The sequence below is a fragment of the Mirounga angustirostris genome, unplaced genomic scaffold, assembly GCF_029215605.1.
Source record: "Mirounga angustirostris isolate CCGP_5_RB_7025 unplaced genomic scaffold, mMirAng1.0.hap1 SCAF_1, whole genome shotgun sequence".
Lineage (NCBI taxonomy): Eukaryota > Metazoa > Chordata > Mammalia > Carnivora > Phocidae > Mirounga > Mirounga angustirostris.
In genome coordinates, this window is record NW_026991709.1 from 71,713,995 (window position 1) to 71,731,883 (window position 17,889).

Sequence of the window (17,889 nt, forward strand, 5' to 3'; positions counted from 1 at the left end):
TCCTTCTTGGTATTTGAAGTTTTTTTTTTTTTTAGAGCTGAGGGTAGGGACAGAGGGAGAGGGAGAGAGAGAATCTCAAGCAGGCTCCAAACCCAGCGTGGAGCCCAATGTGAGGCTTGATCTCACAACCCCGAGACCTTGACCTAGGCCAAAATCAAGAGTTGGATGCTTAACTGACTGAGCCACCTAGTTGCCCCTGAGTTCGTGTTTTAAAATTTTTTCTTTGGCAGGAGGTTTATCAACTTTATAGATCTTCTGAAAGAACTGGCTTATGTTTTTGTTGAGTTTTGGTTACTAATATTCTGTTTTCTGTTTAGCTGACTTCCGATCATCTTTATTATTTCCTCTCTTCTGCTTAATTTGGATTTACTACTTTGGGTTTAACATACTACAGAAAACAATATTTTCTCTCTGGATGTAAACTGTCATATTTTTAAATCTTGTAGTACTCAATTCAGGTGTGGTGTGTGTTGTGTGGGTGTGTGGTGTTGGTGTTTAGTATTTAGGCAAGAACATGAGACTTTGCTAGTAGCAAGATTTCAGAGAGAGTGAAATTGGTACTGTTTTTAATGAGAAGGGTACAGGATTTTTTTTTTTGTTTTGTTTAGAATGTTGATTTTTGTGCCTCTTCATCTCTGAATGTAGAGTATCTGTAAATTATTAAAATACTCAGAATTTCCATGACAAGCCCAGTGAAATTTCCCACACATAGAGCTACTAAAGTTTAATATGTGGCATTATTTAAGTGGGGCAAAATATTGTCACCAGGAATAAAATTTTATTCTTGTTTCTAATCTTAGCAGTCATTGAACCTAAAGGACTATATAATGTTTACTCAAATTAAGAGCGTAAAACATTTAAATCCCTAGGTCTTCCCAAATGAGTAACCTCTAACTAAGATATAAGGCAGTTTTGGAGGTGTTTTTACTTCAAATGTTTTGATACGTGAAAGTAAGAAATTCCTGTAGTAAATGAAGTGGAATTTGTGTTACTCTTTCAGGTTGTTTTTCAAAGCTTGAATTAAAATCAAGGAAATAAATTGCTTTATTGTTTTAACATTCTATTTAAATAGTAATGCAAATTTGATCTTCCCTGTAATTAGAAATAATTTTATTTTTTAGATGAAATTCGCTTGAAAATCAGTTTCAGTTTCTTTTTTAAATGCTTATTTTTTATGTAGTCTTCAATAAGAAATATAGGTGTTATTAGAATTGGAGTACTGGTGGAAGGATGTGTTATTTATCAACCTACATGAAAATTATTTTTTATTTACTTTTCTAATTGTTTAATGTTACATTTTATCTTTTAGATCCTATTTGACCAAACTCAGAGATCAATTAAAGCACAGCTTCAGAACTTTGTTAAAGAGTAAGTCAATTGCAGTGAAGAGAAAAGAAAAGCAACAAGTTCATGATCACATCTGGGAGTTGGTTATCTTTTGAGAGGAATTCTTATGGACTGTGATTTATTGAAAATATTGGAGTTTTTGTTTTTTTGCTTTGTGAAGTGTATATTGCATTTCCTCTTGAATTATTCCATAAGGGAATCAGACTTCATGTCTTTCAGTGAATCATTTATACTATGAAATTTGTATTCAGGATATATAACTAGGATTGTTATAGATTAAAAAATAAAATAATTTAATGACCTTTCAAAATCAAAGCAGATCCCAAAAGTGGTTGAAATACTATTAGTTATTATAGTGGAGACTAAGTTTTCCATAGTCTCAATATGGTTTTTTCTTTGAAGAGAATATAATGCATATTATATCATAAAATCATAAAAGTGCATGTTTTTTGCTACATGTGATCCTTTTGTGTCACATTCATCCCATTTTATATGTGAAATGAAGTTGAACTAGAAATAAAAACATCTGAACTTTCCAGGTAGGAACATTTTCCTTTCCCACATTAATAATTCAGTTTTTCCCTTTTAATTCCTGCCTGAGAATATATAAAATTACTGATAAAGTTGGTTATGATACAGTATTCAGGAGAAATTATAGAAGTAGCACATCTCGTGAACATAGTGCAGTGCCGTTTAGTGGGTTAGAATTTATTGTCCTGCTAGTGATAACTCACAGATTCTTTCCAAATAAGAGACTAACGTTCAGAATGTCCTTATAGAATGTATGCATGAAAATTTATGGCTTCTTACAAAGCCTTTAAAGTCTTTCTCAGGTCTACTTTATTATTATTTTAAAATCATTTGTCTTCAAGTCATTTTGCCTGGTTCTCTGGTAGAAAAAAGTACTTATCTAAGATCATTAATGAATCAAGGGTTTCAGAATACTGAAATGGAAACCATTACCCTTTACGGGTGTGCAGTTCTTTTACCAAAGATTGTATGTATATGTGTTTTAAGAATATATTCATGCCCTTTGGCCCAGGAATTTCCCTCAACAAGAAACGAGTGATATTTCTTAAAGTGTGGTTTGTAGATCACCCACAGTAGGATTTATGGAAGTTTTCCTGTTTATATTTTTTTAGAGATCTTAGAAAATTCAAAGATGCCAAGAAGCAATTTGAAAAAGTCAGTGAAGAAAAAGAAAATGCATTAGTAAAAAATGCTCAAGTACAAAGAAACAAACAGCATGAAGTTGAAGAAGCCACAAACATTCTGACAGCAACAAGAAAATGTTTTCGACATATAGCCCTCGACTATGTACTTCAGGTATATTTATTAATATGTTTTCAAAAAATGCTTACTAAACATGTCATTACTTTTGAGTGATTACACTGAGAAGAACTAATACTGTTTCTTTGAGTCTAAAATTAAGCCATGATCTTTTGTGAAGACTTTTCACTTGTCTGTATATCTGTGTATGCACATAAATATGTGTGTGTACATGTGTATACCTTTGGTTCTGATTTCTTCCCCTTTTCACTTAACATGATACTTTCTCCCATTTTTAAATGTTGTAAAAAGCATTTTAATCGCTTTATTTTATTCTATGGAGTTGCTAGGTTAATTTAATTAATACTGCTTATCAGACATATTGCCAGTTTTTACTGGCAATAGTGAAAATATAGTTTTCAGTAATTGTAAATGATAATAACATCTTTGTATATAAATCTTTTGCCACATTTCTGATTTTTTCTTTAGAGTAGATTCTTAGAGGTATTAAGGCATACCATATTGACAAATGTAAAATATTTCTAGAAGTGTTGTTCTCATAATTGCATTACATGCTATTTTTTAAAACTAGAGATCAGTATTTGGTGAGTTGCCTGGTGATCTTCTGGTACTATGTAAAATTGAAATCAGTTTGAATGTGATAGGTCTCCAAAGGGATTCGAGAGACATGAAAAGTGAAGGCAAAGTGTACATTATTTCACATGTACTTGATGTGTTCCTATATATCATGAGTTGAAAGCTTTAAAGCTCAGGAAATTAGTTTGTCTGAATCTCCTTTTACAAAACAGCAGTGGAGTCTCCAGAGATTGTTGACTAGCAATCACAGATTATTTCTTTAAAAAAATACGTAACCATATACAAATTAGTGATTAAAAACTACTTAGAAAACTTAGCAAAATAGTAGAAAATGACTAAGTTTTTTTTAAGTTTCTATTCAGTAAGTGGGAAGTTAAAGTTTTCAATTAGCAATAATCATGCCTCGGATAAACCTCAATGAAGTGCATTTCATTTATTAACGATAATCTTCTAGAATGGAATGCTCTGTATTTCCCTTCTCCCATTAGCTCTCTCCCATTTACTCCACTTTTTGCGGTAGGATGAGTACTGTCTTCCTATCCCATTCCACTGACATAGCTCATGCTAAGGTCTTACTCATTAGATACAGTTTCTTAACCAACTTGACTATTGTGTTTCACTGAAATGGTGGACCACACTCTCTTTCTTGAAATATACTTTTGTCTTGATTTATCGCAAACCATTTTTAGATTGCAATAACTTCTATTTAGCTTCTATTTTTTAACTTCTATTAACTTGTATTTCTTTTCAGTGTCCATGTTGGGCTTCTCTCCTTTGTCCATCTTTTCAACCTCTTTTTCAGGGTTCCCTCTTGGTCCTATTCTTTTCTGACCTTTTGATTTCCCTGAAAGTCTCATGCCTCTTGCTTGAATTACCATCATGTATAGATGACAAAATCTATTTTTCTCAGACATCCCTCTTTCTTTTTGATCCACAACTGAAAACTGTCTTCTTCCAAATGGCTTCTTTTTACCCTTACCTAACTGAATGCCAACACCCTCTCACTCAATCCTAGAAAGTCACATGGAGAATTATATCAGATATTCTCATTCTCAGCTGCTATATCTAACAATCAAAACTGCCTTAAAAAGTTCTGTGTAGGGCGCCTGGGTGGCTCAGTCGGTTAGGCGACTGCCTTCGGCTCAGGTCAGGATCCTGGAGTCCCGGGATCGAGTCCCACATCGGGCTCCCTGCTCGGCAGGGAGCCTGCTTCTGCCTCTGACCCTCCCCCCTCTCATGCTCTCTCTCTCTCATTCTCTCTGTCTCAAATAAATAAATAAAATCTTAAAAAAAATAAAAAAGTTCTGTGTATTGGGGCACCTGGGTGGCTCAGTTGGTTGAGCATCTGACTCTTGATTTGGGCTGAGGTCATGATCTCAGGGTGGTGAGATCAAGCCCTGAGTCAGACCCCGCACTGGGTGTGGTGCTTGCTTGGGATTCTCTCTTCCTCTACCTCTGTGACCCACTCCCCTACCCCCCGCTGGCGCACACTCACTCTTAAAAAAAAAGAAAAAAGTTCTGTGTACCCCTTAAGTCTGCTCTTTCTTACCCTTGCTGCAGCCCTAACACCAGTCTTTATTGTTTCTTATCTAGAGTATTAAGATGTTCTAAAAAAATTGGTCTTCTTGCATTGCGTTTACCTGTCCTGTTACCACTTTGTTCTCTGTTCTGGGGTCAGTTATACAAGTTTCTCCAGGCAAAGTGAGTCATCCTTGCCTCTGCTTCTTCTGTGCTGTCATAATATTGTCATACACATTGCTGTTAGAGCACTTAAACACATTTATTATAATTATTTATATCTCTTTTTTACTCCTAGGTTATATTCTTTCCTCTAGTGGTTGGAAAATAAATTATCCATTTCATTTAGTGCTCATCCAGTAGTTTTAAGTTAGGATCCACATGTCCGCTGTAACTATTACCTTATTTGATTTTTCTGATGAGAACTCTTGTGTCATTTTATTATATGGCTAAAGTGGCTATTTTAGGGTGTAGTAAGTAACAAATATCCAAGTTTATAAAGTTTGTCATGCTTTAGCTTCTGTAAATACTTGAATTTACTTTTTTTTTCCAAGTACATGCTGTTTTTCATTGCCCAACATAAAAAAATACATAAAATGGAAGCACTTTTGGCATTTTTCAAAGTCTGAATAATAGGTTATTTGCAGCCTCTGCTTTTACTTAGGGCATTTGAAAGTTAATATTTTAGTTCTCAAAACTGAATAGGCCATGGACGCCTGGGTGGCTCAGTTGGTTAAGCGGCTGCCTTTGGCTCAGGTCATGATCCCAGAGTCCTGGGATCGAGTCCCGCATCGGGCTCCCTGCTCTGTGGGGAGCCTGCTTCTCCCTCTACCTCTGCCTGCTTCTCTGCCTACTTGTGCTCTCTCTCTTTCTGTCAAATAAATAAATAAAATTTTAAAAAAAAAACAAAAACAAAAAACAAAACAAAACTGAATAGGCCTTGAAACAGACATACAAAGGAAATTAGTGCTCATTTAAGTATAGTTATTTGGACTTTTCTTGGTGTGTTTTTAGTTTTCTGATCAGTGCTTTAAAATTATCTTATAAAACAGGCAGAATATTCAGTGGGAAGAACATATCAAAAAGGAAGATATTCTGTAATCTTTTGACAATATTAGCAAAAAGTGAATGATTCTTTTTTTGTATAAACATTAATTTCATTAAGCTGATATGTAATAGATAAAAAAAATATTTGTTAAGAATTTCTAGAGTTGGGAGAGATACCACAAAGGCAACTTTCATAATTTACTGATCTTTCAGTAAGTTTAGTTTAATTAAAATATTATTTGAGGTCTATTAATTTAGTTAACAAATATTTATTGAGTCCTCACTATGTACCACTTGGGGAATGCAGCTGGGAATAAGGCAAGACCTTGATCTTACGGAGCTCACACTTTAACCGGGGAAAAGACATAAGTAAATAAGAAAATATAAGGTAGTTATGAATGCTATCAAGGAAATAAATAGGGTTGTTGTACTAGAGAGTACATAGGGCCTACTTAGACCTTTTTGAGGAGATAGTATTTTAGCTGGGACCTGATTGGAACAGGTAGCCTTATGCCTATCTGGGCAGACAGTTATGACATGAAGACAGAACAACTAGTTTGAAAGTGTTGAGGTGGGAGTAGTTTTGGATTGTGGTTGGAGCACAGAAAGGGGAGAGTAATAGAAAACTAGGTTAGAAAGGTGATATCACAGGGGGCCACGAAGGCTACAGGAGGAAGTTGGAAGGTTTTGAGTTGGACATAGTGTAATCTTATTTATATTTTGAAAAGATCACTCTGTTTGCTGTGTGGAGAATGGATTGTAGAGAGTCAAGAGTATAGAGAGACTAGTTCATACGCTGTTGCAACAGTCTAGGAAAGATAAGATGGTGTTTGGTAGTAGTGGCAAAAATTGATGAGAATTTGCATTAAGGATACATGTTGAAGGGTCTAGATGAGCAATTAGATAAGGAGGATGGGGAAAAGATGGAATTCTAAGAAACTGATATGCCTATCAAAGTGATAGTTTTATCACTACAGTATTTATGACTTATGCATGGCCAGTTTTTCTTTGAGTTGAAAATAGATGAGAGTTTCATTGGTGTGTTTGTCTTAACTGTTTTTGCAAAACGTGGGTCAAAGGGTGAAAAACTTGAACTTTGATTTTGTTTACTTTTCTAAAAAAGTATCAAACTATCAGAAAAAGCAAATTTTACAATATTGCATTGTAGATTAGTTTTTAAAATAAATGCATAGGTAATTAACCAAGTGTATTTTCCCTCAGATTAATGTCCTTCAATCAAAAAGGAGATCAGAAATCCTAAAATCAGTAAGATATTTATTGAAATGATGTTTTCAACATTTTAATATGATCTAAGTGTACATATATAAGCGTTTAAAGCAGCATCATATGTGTGTATATTTATGTGTGTGTATATATATATGTAAATATATTTATTCCAGATTCAGAATTAATCTTACAGATCTTTTCATACTTCTCCTGTGTCACTTAACCACTTTTTTGTCTCCTTCATGTTATAGTTATTTATGTGTATCTCCTCTATTAACACACTGTGAGCTCCTTAATAGTGACATTTAAATATTTGAGATTGAGGGCATGCATAAATGGTATCATTTAGAGAATTTTTCCTCCCGGGTTATTGATGATTTTATCAGCCTTTTGGTTTGTTCTTTAAAGTGCCGTTTGAAAATAAATGGGGTGAAATTTGAGGATAATGTTTTTCCCTGAGCCTCTATGCCCATTTTTTTATTTGACCATTTTTAAAATCTTAAAGCTAACAAAGAAGTGGACATGGGATGGTAGTGGTATGACATTGCACTCTTTCACATTTTGAGAACCTTAGAAATAATTTTTCCGCTCTGTTCACTGAAGTATTTTGTTTTTTTCCCTGAAAGGGTATGCATAAATTGCTTTTGATTCTTGTCCCCACCTAGCTTTTCCCTAAATTCTATATTTATGTTAATTCTTATCAGGTAAGTACATTGTACTTGCTCTTTACCTCTACTTCCTTTTCCAGATTGAGAGTATTATGTGTTAATTGTAGAAAATTGGAAAGTAAAATGTATGAAGAAAAAATTAAAACACTTACAAATCTTACTACCAAGGGAGAACTACTGTTAATATCTTGGCATATATCTTCATCTTTTTTCCTCTCTTTCTGTGGGCATGTATGTATATGAATGTGTATGTGTGTTTTAAAATTGCATTTAATTTTTTTAAACAAAATAGGAGTCATTGTTACATATGTTTTATAACTTTGTTCTTTTGATAGTAACTACAAAATCATCACGTTATTAAATATTTTTTATTTAACAATGGCTTTCCTGGCCATACAGAATTCTACCATGTGAATCTACTAGCGGTAGGCAACCTTTTTTTGTGAAGGGCCAGGTAGTGAATATGTTAGGTTTTGTGGGCCTTGTGGTCTGTGTTGTAATTACTTAACTGTGATGTTGTGATGAGAAAGCAACTATAGACAATATGTAAATGAATAGCATGATTGTGTGTTAATAAGAATTTTTCTTATGGACATGGAAATTTGAATTTCATATAGTTTTCCCATGTCATGAATTTCATGTCTTCTTTTCATTGTCTTTCAAACATTTAAAAATGTAAAAACCACTGTTAGCTCATAAGCCATCCAAAAATAGATGATAGGGCTAGATATAGTTTGCAGGTCAGTTGACTATGCCATAAATTAGTTTTATCCTTTAATGGATTTTTAAGTAATTTCCATGTTTTTTGACTTTAAAGAATAGCATTATAGTGATCATTCTAATAAATAATATTATTATTTCCTTAGGATAGATTAAGACAAGAGATTATTTAGTCAAAGGGTTTAAGCATTTATTAAAACTTTTAAAAAATAATGGTAAATTTTAAGAGTTATACATCATTGCCACTAGTAGTATGTGAAAGTGAACTATATTACCAACACTGGGTATTAATTTCTCCTACTCTACATATAATTTGGTAGATAGAAAATGTCATGTCATTGTTCAGTTTTGCATTTCTTTAATACAAATGAGTTTGTATTAAATATGTATGAGTGTGAAATTTTTTCTGTATATTTTTTGGCCTCTGTGTTCCCTGTTTTTCTGTTAAGTGTTCATCTTTTTCATACTGATTTGTAACATCTTTTATATTTTAAGACTATTAACCCTTTGTCATATGTGTTTTCCTAGTTTATCATTTATCTTTTAATATGTTTATTATATGTTTTGATGTGCAGGCATGTTTTACATTTTTATGTAGTTGTAGCTGTTAATCTTTCACCCTTTTTTTTTATATAATTGTTTACACTAATAAAGTTGCATAACTACTGTTAATCTAATTCCAGAATAATCTTTTATTGAGCTTTGTCCTTTTGTGTTTGTGTTTTAATTGGTTTTTCTCTTGAAAAAATCTTCTTTTGAAGCATTCTTGAATATTAAGGACCTATTTTAAATTTCAGAAAATAAACAGATGTCTCGTCTTGCTAAAAATAAACATGGATGTTTGGAGGATTCTTTCACTATTATGATTGAATTAAATTTCTTCCCAAATAAAAATGACAAATAAAAACAAGGGTGATTTTTCTCTCATGAATAGGTAAAATGTAGGAAAACCTGGAAAAAATCTTAACCTATTAGCAACATTTTTGGATATTGGGAATGAATATACAGAAACCTCCATATTTGGCAAAGTCTATTGACTCATTTTATTTCAGTATCTTGAGAAAGAAAATAAGCATTCCCCTACTTTGGGCTGTGTTTAGTGATCCTAGTCAGTTATAAAGTGTGATTGTTTTATTTTGAGAGCTTCATATTTCCTCTTCTAATTTTCTAATGTTTTATTTGCAATTTAAAGTTTTGCCAGTGAGTTTGGTTGAAAGGCATATAATATGGTTTTTACAATGTACCTGGGAAGATGGTGAAGGTATTGAAAACTTGATTCTTTCAATTATTACCATGTGAATTTTGATTATCTGGATATAATAATCTGTTAAACAACTAAAATTTGGGGTGTTTTTAAAATTTTAAACCACTTAGAGATTTCTTTTAAACATAATTTATTCTCACTTCACAAAAATTTCTGAAATACTCTTTTAAGAAAAATGACTCAGTGCTAATTTTAAATTTGATATTTTGGGCTCTTATGGAATAATTTTTAAACATTAGATAAGATTAAGATTTTAAAAAATTTCAGGATATTTAAGAATGATTTTAAAATGCTAAACTTTTTTTCTCTTATTAGATGTTATCTTTTATGTATGCCCATTTGGCCTTCTTCCATCAAGGGTATGATCTATTTAGTGAACTTGGGCCCTACATGAAGGATCTTGGTGCACAGGTAATATTGTACTGTATTGCTTGATTCTGTGTTATGCATTGATATCTGTATTTTTTTCATTGAGATGTGATTGACATATAATATTGCATTAATTTAGGTGTATAAAATAATTGAGATAAATGTGTGTATTAATACACACATATTTATAGTCACATGACCACCTCAAAAGTTTAGTAAACTATTACTCCATAGACTAAAACATTTTTTTTCTTGTCTTCAGAACTTTTAAGATCTACTGTTTAGTAGCTTTCAAATATATGATACAGTAGTGTTAACTATAGTCACCATGCTGTACATTACATTCCCAGGTCTTATTTATTTTATAACTGGAAATTTGTACCTGTGACCCCCTTCACCCATTTTGTCCACTCATCCCCCACCTCTGGCAAATTCCAGTCTGTTCTCTGTATCTGTGAGTTTGGTTTGGTTTTGTTTTGTTTTGATTCCACATATAAGTGAAATCCTATGGTATTTGCCTTTTTCTGCCTGATTTATTTCACCTAACGTAATGCCTTCACGGTCCATCTATGTTGCAAATGGCAAGATTTCCCTTTTTTTTTTTTAAATGGCTGACTAATAGTCCCATGTATATATATACACCACATTTTCATATCTATTCATCTTTTGACAGACACTTAGGTTGTTTCTGTATCTTGGCTATTATAAATAATGCTGCAGTGAACATGGTGATGTAGATATTTTTTCAAATTAGTATCTTTGTTTACATTGAACATATGTAGAAGGGGCATTGCTGGAACATATGGTAGTTCTGTTTTTAAATTTTTGAGGAGCCTCCATACTGTTTTCCATAGTGGGTGCACCAGTTTATATTCCCACCACTAGTGCACTTTTCTCCACATCCTCACCAACACTTGTGATTTCTTGTCTTTTTGATGACCACCATTTTGACAGGTGTAAGGTGATATCTCATTGTGGTTTTGATTTGTATTTTCCTGATGATTAGTGATGTTGAGCACCTTTTCATATACCTTTTGGCCATCTATTTGTCTTCTTTGGAGAAATGTCTCTTCAGATCCTCTGCCCATTTTTAATACAAAGTGTTTGTTTGTTTGTTTGTTTGTTTTGCTATTGAGTTGCATGACTTCTTCATATACCTTGGACATTTATATCTGATACATGATTTGCAAATATTTTGCAGGAGCTTTTTGGCTTGATGTAGTCCCACTTGTTTGTTTTTGCTTTTGTTGCCTTTGCTCTGGTATCTGTACTTTTAAAGAAGTTTAGCATTTCGGGGAAAAAATTAGCATATTGGGAAATTTGACATTTCATTTATTTAATGAAGAAGTTTGATGCTGCAGAAGATTTATGTATGGATTAAATGTGTAACCAAAAAGAAGACTGAAGTTAAAAATATGTTATAGACAGCATGTGAGGATGTTGAAAGGAAAACTTAAAAACAAAGTGTCTATTTTATAGTATACATAGCTGGATTTATTTTTTCATTTCTTAGATTTGGATATTGAAAAATCCTACTGATTTTTCATTTGAGTTATACTCTTTTTATATTTTGAATAATAAAATTTTAGAATCTTAAGATTATGGAAGTCTTGGGAACTTTTTTATTTTATACATATATGCACATGTGTGAATTATACATATATCACAGTATTATATAGAAATTTCATTATATTCAAATTATTTTTTTATTTTTTATTTTTTTTTAAAGATTTTATTTATTTATTCATGAGAGACAGAGAGAGAGAGAGAGAGAGAGGCAGAGGGAGAAGCAGGCTCCCAAGGAGCAGGGAGCCCGATGCGGGACTCGATCCCAGGACCCTGGGATCATGACCTGAGCCGAAGGCAGACGCTTAACCATCTGAGCCACCCAGGCGCCCCTCAAATTATTTTTGATAACTGAGCAGAACTTTGTATTAGATTTGTTCTGGGACATTCTTTTTTGTTGATTGGTGAGCTTTCTGGATTTAATAGTATCAATTTTTAGGGGATTTTTTTCCCCCCGTATAGGTTCATATTACCTTTTGAGGACAGGGGATTAAGGATACAAAATAGAGTTTAGGGAAATGAGGAAAAAGGTAAGAATGTAACAAGAATTGCATTCATTGACCAAAAGTAAATATGGTGCATACACGTATGTGTGTACGTGTGTGTCTTGGGATGGTGTGCAGGGCTTATGCCATGAGTTGCAGAGATACTGTTCCCAGGCTCTATAGAATTTAATCTGTTGGAGGAAACTAACAAGTCACCAGACAGTTACTCTTTGGGCTCAGTGTCGTGTCTGGGTATATAAATTGAGAACTTGCTCATTTGCACGGGATAGATAGAAACCTTAAAATAGTAGCTTCAAGAAGATGAAATTTTATTTCGCTATGTAAGTCAAAGGCCTGGTATGCAGGGATGCAGGCTTATATTTTTTAATTCTACCTCATGGTTCGAAGTTACCATACCCACATTCTAGCTATCAGGAAAGAGGAAAGAAGAAAGAAAGATGCATTCTCTTTATGGATGTCTCCTGGAAATTGTAGAGTCACCTCTGTGTACATCCCAATGTCATACAGGCTGCAGGAAAGCTGGGAGATAAAAACTTAATGCCAGATAGTCATGTGACCTACTAGAATTTGGGGGTTCTTGAGTTAAGAAAGAAAGAGAGAATGGATATTGGGGAATAGCTGGCTGTCTCTACCACATAGCAGAGGATCAAAGAGTTATAGGAACATACAGATAGAACCTGTAACCCAGACTTGGGAGGAAGGCAAGACCTTCCTAGGCTCTAGGCACTCCCCACATTCTGTCAAGCATTATGTTGCACCCTCATCTTACATTAAATATAATTTATAAACAAATGAGTTGGATTATAGTTGAGTAGTTTCAATAATTGTATACTTTAGACATTTATTAACTTTGGTTTTGCAGTTTCCCCCTCTCAGTTCTCACATAATTTTTCAGGTCCTTGAAAAGCCTCTAAGCTCATGGAAAATATAGCCTGGTTGGAGGTGGCCAGTTCAGATATTCTTTCAATAATTCAGTTATGAGATAACTGGATCTGGAACTAGGAACATGGCAGTAGGGATAGAAACAAGTAGCTTGAGGGATATTTAAAATATAGCCAATTTCAAGGTAGAGGGACATGATGAGTTGAGGTTTAAATGTGTTAAATTTTGGGGCGCCTGGGTGACTCAGTCGGTTAAGCATCTGCCTTCGGCTTAGGTCGTGAACCCAGGGTCCTGGGATCGCGCCCCACATCGGGCTCCCTGCTTGGCGGGAAGCCTTCTTCTCCCTCTCCCACTCCCCCTGCTTGTGTTTCTGCCCTCACTATCTCTCTCTCTGTCAAATAAATAAAAGCTTTTAAAAAAAATGTGTTAAATTTTGATGATCGGACATCTAAGTGAGTGTATCTGGAACTCAAAAACAAAAACAAAAAACCTACATTAAAGGAGTCAATAACATATAATTGCTAATTGTAACCACAAGAGTGGGTGAATTGACCCAAGGAGAGTTAATAGGGATCCCAAAATCATTTTTGTGTTTTGAAAGCTATTTTTGAAAAATGTGAGCGCTGGAACAGTATGCTTAAAGATTTTGATTTTGTAAATTAAGGTCAAGGGCCACTAGTATAGAATAAAAAGAGAATCTGGCTTCAAACAGGACCCTAAGAATGATATTTTTTTTTAATTTAATTTTGTTTTATTATGTTATGTTAGTCACCATACAGTACATCATTAGTTTTTGATGTAGTGTTCCATGATTCATTGTTTTCGTATAGCACCCAGTGCTCCATGCAATACGTGCCCTCCTTAATTCCCATCACTGGGCTAACCCATCCCTCCACCCTCCTCCCCTCTAAAACCCTCAGTTTGTTTCTCAGAGTCCATAGTCTCTCATGGTTCGTCTCCCCCTCCGATTTCCCCACCTTCATTTTTCCCTTCCTTCTCCTAATGTCCTCCATGCTATTCCTTATGTTACACAAATAAGTGAAACCATATGATAATTGGCTTTCTCTGCTTGACTTATTTCACTTAGCATAATCTCCTCCAGTCCCATCCATGCTGATGTAAAAGTTGGGTGTTTGTCCTTTCTGATGGCTAATATTCCATTGTATATATGGACCACATCTTCTTTATCCATTCATCTATTGAAGGGCATCTCGGCTCTTTCCATAGTTTGGCTATTGCAGACATTGCTGCTATGAACATTGGGGTGCATATAGCCCTTCTTTTCACTACATCTGTGTCTTTGGGGTAAATACCCAGGAATGCAATTGCTGGGTCATAGGGTAGCTCTATTCAGATACCACCTTACACCAGTTAGAATGGCAAAAACTGACAAGGCAAGAAACAACGAATGTTGGAGAGGTTGTGGAGAAAGGGGAACTCTTTTACACTGTTGGTGGGAATGCAAGTTGGTACAGCCACTTTGGAAAACAGTGTGGAGGTTCCTCAAAAAATGAAACATAAGAATGACATATTTTTAAGAAATGGTTAAGTATGAGGATCTCCATTAAAGCATAGATGAGAGAGGAGGTGAAAACTGGGAGATGGTGTTAGTGTAGGCCAAAGAAAGAATGTCTCAAAAAGGAGAGGGTAGTTATCATTACAAATATTGGAAAGAAGGCCCAGTAAACCCAGGACTGAGAACTACCTATTGGGTTTAGCAGCAAGAAGATTATATGTTACCTTTGTGAGAGTAGAGGGTCTGAGTGGCAGAAGCTAAACTATAATGGGTAGATGAATACCAAATAGACAAGTGAAGAAGAGGGAAGATTTTTCCAGAAGTTGTGTTATGACGGAAAGAGAGGGGGAAGATGGTGGCTGGAGAGGAATATGAGTTGGAGGAAGGTTTTTTTAAGGTAGTAGGATTTGCACAAATATACAAGCAGATGGAAATGGGAAAAGTTGAAAAGCTGAAAGAGAAGTGATGATGTCTGATGTGGTAGGAGTAGAGGGGATTCCAAACACAGAGGATTGGGGGCACCTGACTGGTTATAGGTGGCTGTGAAACTCCTCATGTCCAGGACTAATAGAAGCATGGGACACATTCTGCTGTGCTCCAGACTCTCTCTCCCTGATATCATCCCAGCTTGTAGGAGACAAGACTGTCAGTCTTCACATCTCCTCAACTCGTACCTTCCCCAGCCCTCTACCATGTTGAGACATTTTTTTCTTTATACTTCTGCCCCAACAGAGAGAGGTGAATTTTCCCGCTTTCTGCTGTAATAGCAGTGAGGTGGGATGTAGCCGAGGAATTTACTACCAATGGGACAGGCAGAAAACCATCACTTGCATTGCAGTACTAGTGTGGAAGGTACATGCACACAAGTTCATAAATATTAGTTGAATCTTAGGGTCTGCCTTATACCTCACTTCAATCTGAATGGATAAAATTTATATGCCATTCAATTAAAGGATATAAAATCATGGTGTAATGGTTATTTCACTCATTCAGTATAAGAAAATATTGAGGACATTTTCCGAGTGCAGCATGTACCAGCATTACCCATTAAATCAATGTTACATGTCACTAATGCATGTATGCATTAGATCCTCAAGTGTAGTAGTATAGTTGCCATCTAAATCAAATATTTGTAGTAGTGATAATTCTGTTCCAGTGTGTTTTCTTTTGGTTCTTTATTAATATTCAGTGGTAATTAAGATTCTATGGCCAGTTGTACATCTGAAACTAATATTATACTATGTGTTAACTATCTGGGATTTAAATAAAAACTTAAAAATTTTTTTTTAAAAAGAGCACAAGCAGGGGGAGCAGGAGAGGGAGAAGCAGACTTCCTGCTGAGCAGGGAGCCCGATGGGGTACTCGATCCCAGGACCTGCACTGAAGGCAGATGCTTAACCGACTGAGCCACCTAGGTGTCCCTGAAAAAATTTTTTTTAAATTAAAAAAAAAAAAAGAAAAATTCTGTGGCCAAAATTATTCTCTGATAGGGAAAAAAACATCATGTGTAATAGTGAATAAAGGACCAAATGTTTTTTTTTTTTTTTAAAGATTTTATTTATTTATTTGAGAGAGAGAATGAGAGAGAGAGAGCACATGAGAGGGGGGAGGGTCAGAGGGAGAAGCAGACCCCCCGCCGAGCAAGGAGCCCGATATGGGACTCGATCCCGGGACTCCAGGATCATGACCCGAGCCGAAGGCAGTCGCTTAACCAACTGAGCCACCCAGGCGCCCACCAAATGGTTTTTTTATGAAGGCTTTTTAAAATTTTGTTTTGTAAAGGATAGCAATGAAAACATTTGTTCATTTATACTTTATCTTTCTCCTTATTCCTATTGATGTTTACATTTTTATTTTTTATTTATCCCACATTAATCAGTTAAGAGGTGTGGGGGTTCAAAGATGAAATGGCATACATCACAGTCTAGAAGAGTAGACTCACATAATTTATAACCCAATTGTTTGTTATTCTAGCAAAGAGTAGTTCAGGAAGCCAGGGCATTTGTCATAATACTGGAAAATCATCTTTTCTGATGGAAAGGAACAAGAAAGAAATGAGATTTATGATTTCATAAGTTTTTTGAGCTTTTAAAACAGAACCTTAAACAATGTCAATTTTATACCCTGGCCTTATGAATGATTACTATTTTATTCCTTTTAAAAAATTTTTATTATTTAGCTTTCTCTCTTCTCTGGTGACTTTTTTTTTTTTTTTTGCCTTTTAGATTTGACTATAACATTAAGAAGCCAACTTGAAAACATGAAGCATTTTGAGTGATTGAAAGTGTCTGTTCTGTTGAACTTATGAGAGCTGGCCCCACACTAGCGTAGCTGCTACTTTTTGCTTTTTGGGGAAAAAGTCACCAGGGTATCTTCTTTCTGTCTTTGATTCTGACTACTAGAATTGCAGGGGTCAGCAGGCAACTTAAGCTAGAGTTCTCGTCCTTATTCTGGGAGTTTGTTTTATCACTATTGTGTCTTTGACAAGGCCTCCTGTCATGTTTGCTTGGTACTAAACTGTTCTTAGAAATGTTTTTCCTGGAGGAGTTATAGACCTTCTTAAAAAGGATTTGATACCAGAGAGAACTTCCATTTTAAAGTTATAGCCAAAATGCCTTTTTAAGTAAACTTAAATTGGCTTACTTATTGAGAGTATGTTTTTAAAAAAATGATCATACCTTTTTTTAAGTCTGCCTAATGTTTTCCCTTTCCCCCTTTATAGCTGGATCGACTGGTTGTGGATGCAGCAAAGGAGAAAAGAGAGATGGAGCAAAAACATTCCACCATTCAACAAAAGGTACCTGATAAGAAAAGTTATAGGAGAGTAATTCCCATTTTATACAATTGTTTGATTATTGGTTTCAGCAAGATACCATTGTGTTCGAACAAATCCTTTAAGTTGCTGTAGTAATTGAATTGGGTAGAAAATTCCTCCTTTTTTTTTGTGAAAAGTAAAATATTTTTTAGATGGTCAGGCAGTATTTGAAAGCCATGTTTTTGAACCACTTTGCAAAAACTCAAAGGATCTTTTTTTTTTAAATTCTTTCTTTCTTTCTTTCTTTGAGAGAGAGAGAGCACGAGCAGGGAGGAGGAACAGAGGGACAGGGAGACGCTGTCTCCCTGCTGAGCAGGGCTTCATCCCAGGACTCCGAGATCATGATCTGAGCCGAAGGCAGATGCTTAACCAGCTAAGCCACCGAGGCACCCCAATCTCATAGGATCTTAACTAATTAAAAAATGGCCCTTAGAATTTAAACTGCTATTTACAGTTTCACTTAGGATATCACCAATCCCTGTAAAGTGTGTGAGTGAGAGGGGGTAGTGTGTGGGGTGGGGGGTAGGCAGAGAGGGTAGTGGAGAACATCTTTGCATCAATGTGTGTGTTTGGTATTG

General features: G+C 34.9%; 1 protein-coding gene across 4 annotated transcripts in view; it reads left to right on the forward strand.

The window, feature by feature from the left end:
- Positions 1-17,889, forward strand: part of ACAP2 (ArfGAP with coiled-coil, ankyrin repeat and PH domains 2) — a 127,759-nt gene that overhangs the window by 65,745 nt on the left and 44,125 nt on the right. For all 4 annotated transcript variants that reach the window (XM_045903126.3, XM_064578414.1, XM_045903127.3 and 1 more), the window contains 5 exons: positions 1,310-1,368; positions 2,490-2,673; positions 7,000-7,044; positions 9,973-10,068; positions 17,219-17,293. In XM_045903126.3, the coding sequence (XP_045759082.1) occupies positions 1,310-1,368; positions 2,490-2,673; positions 7,000-7,044; positions 9,973-10,068; positions 17,219-17,293 (459 nt within the window). The remainder of the gene's footprint in view (positions 1-1,309; positions 1,369-2,489; positions 2,674-6,999; positions 7,045-9,972; positions 10,069-17,218; positions 17,294-17,889) is intronic.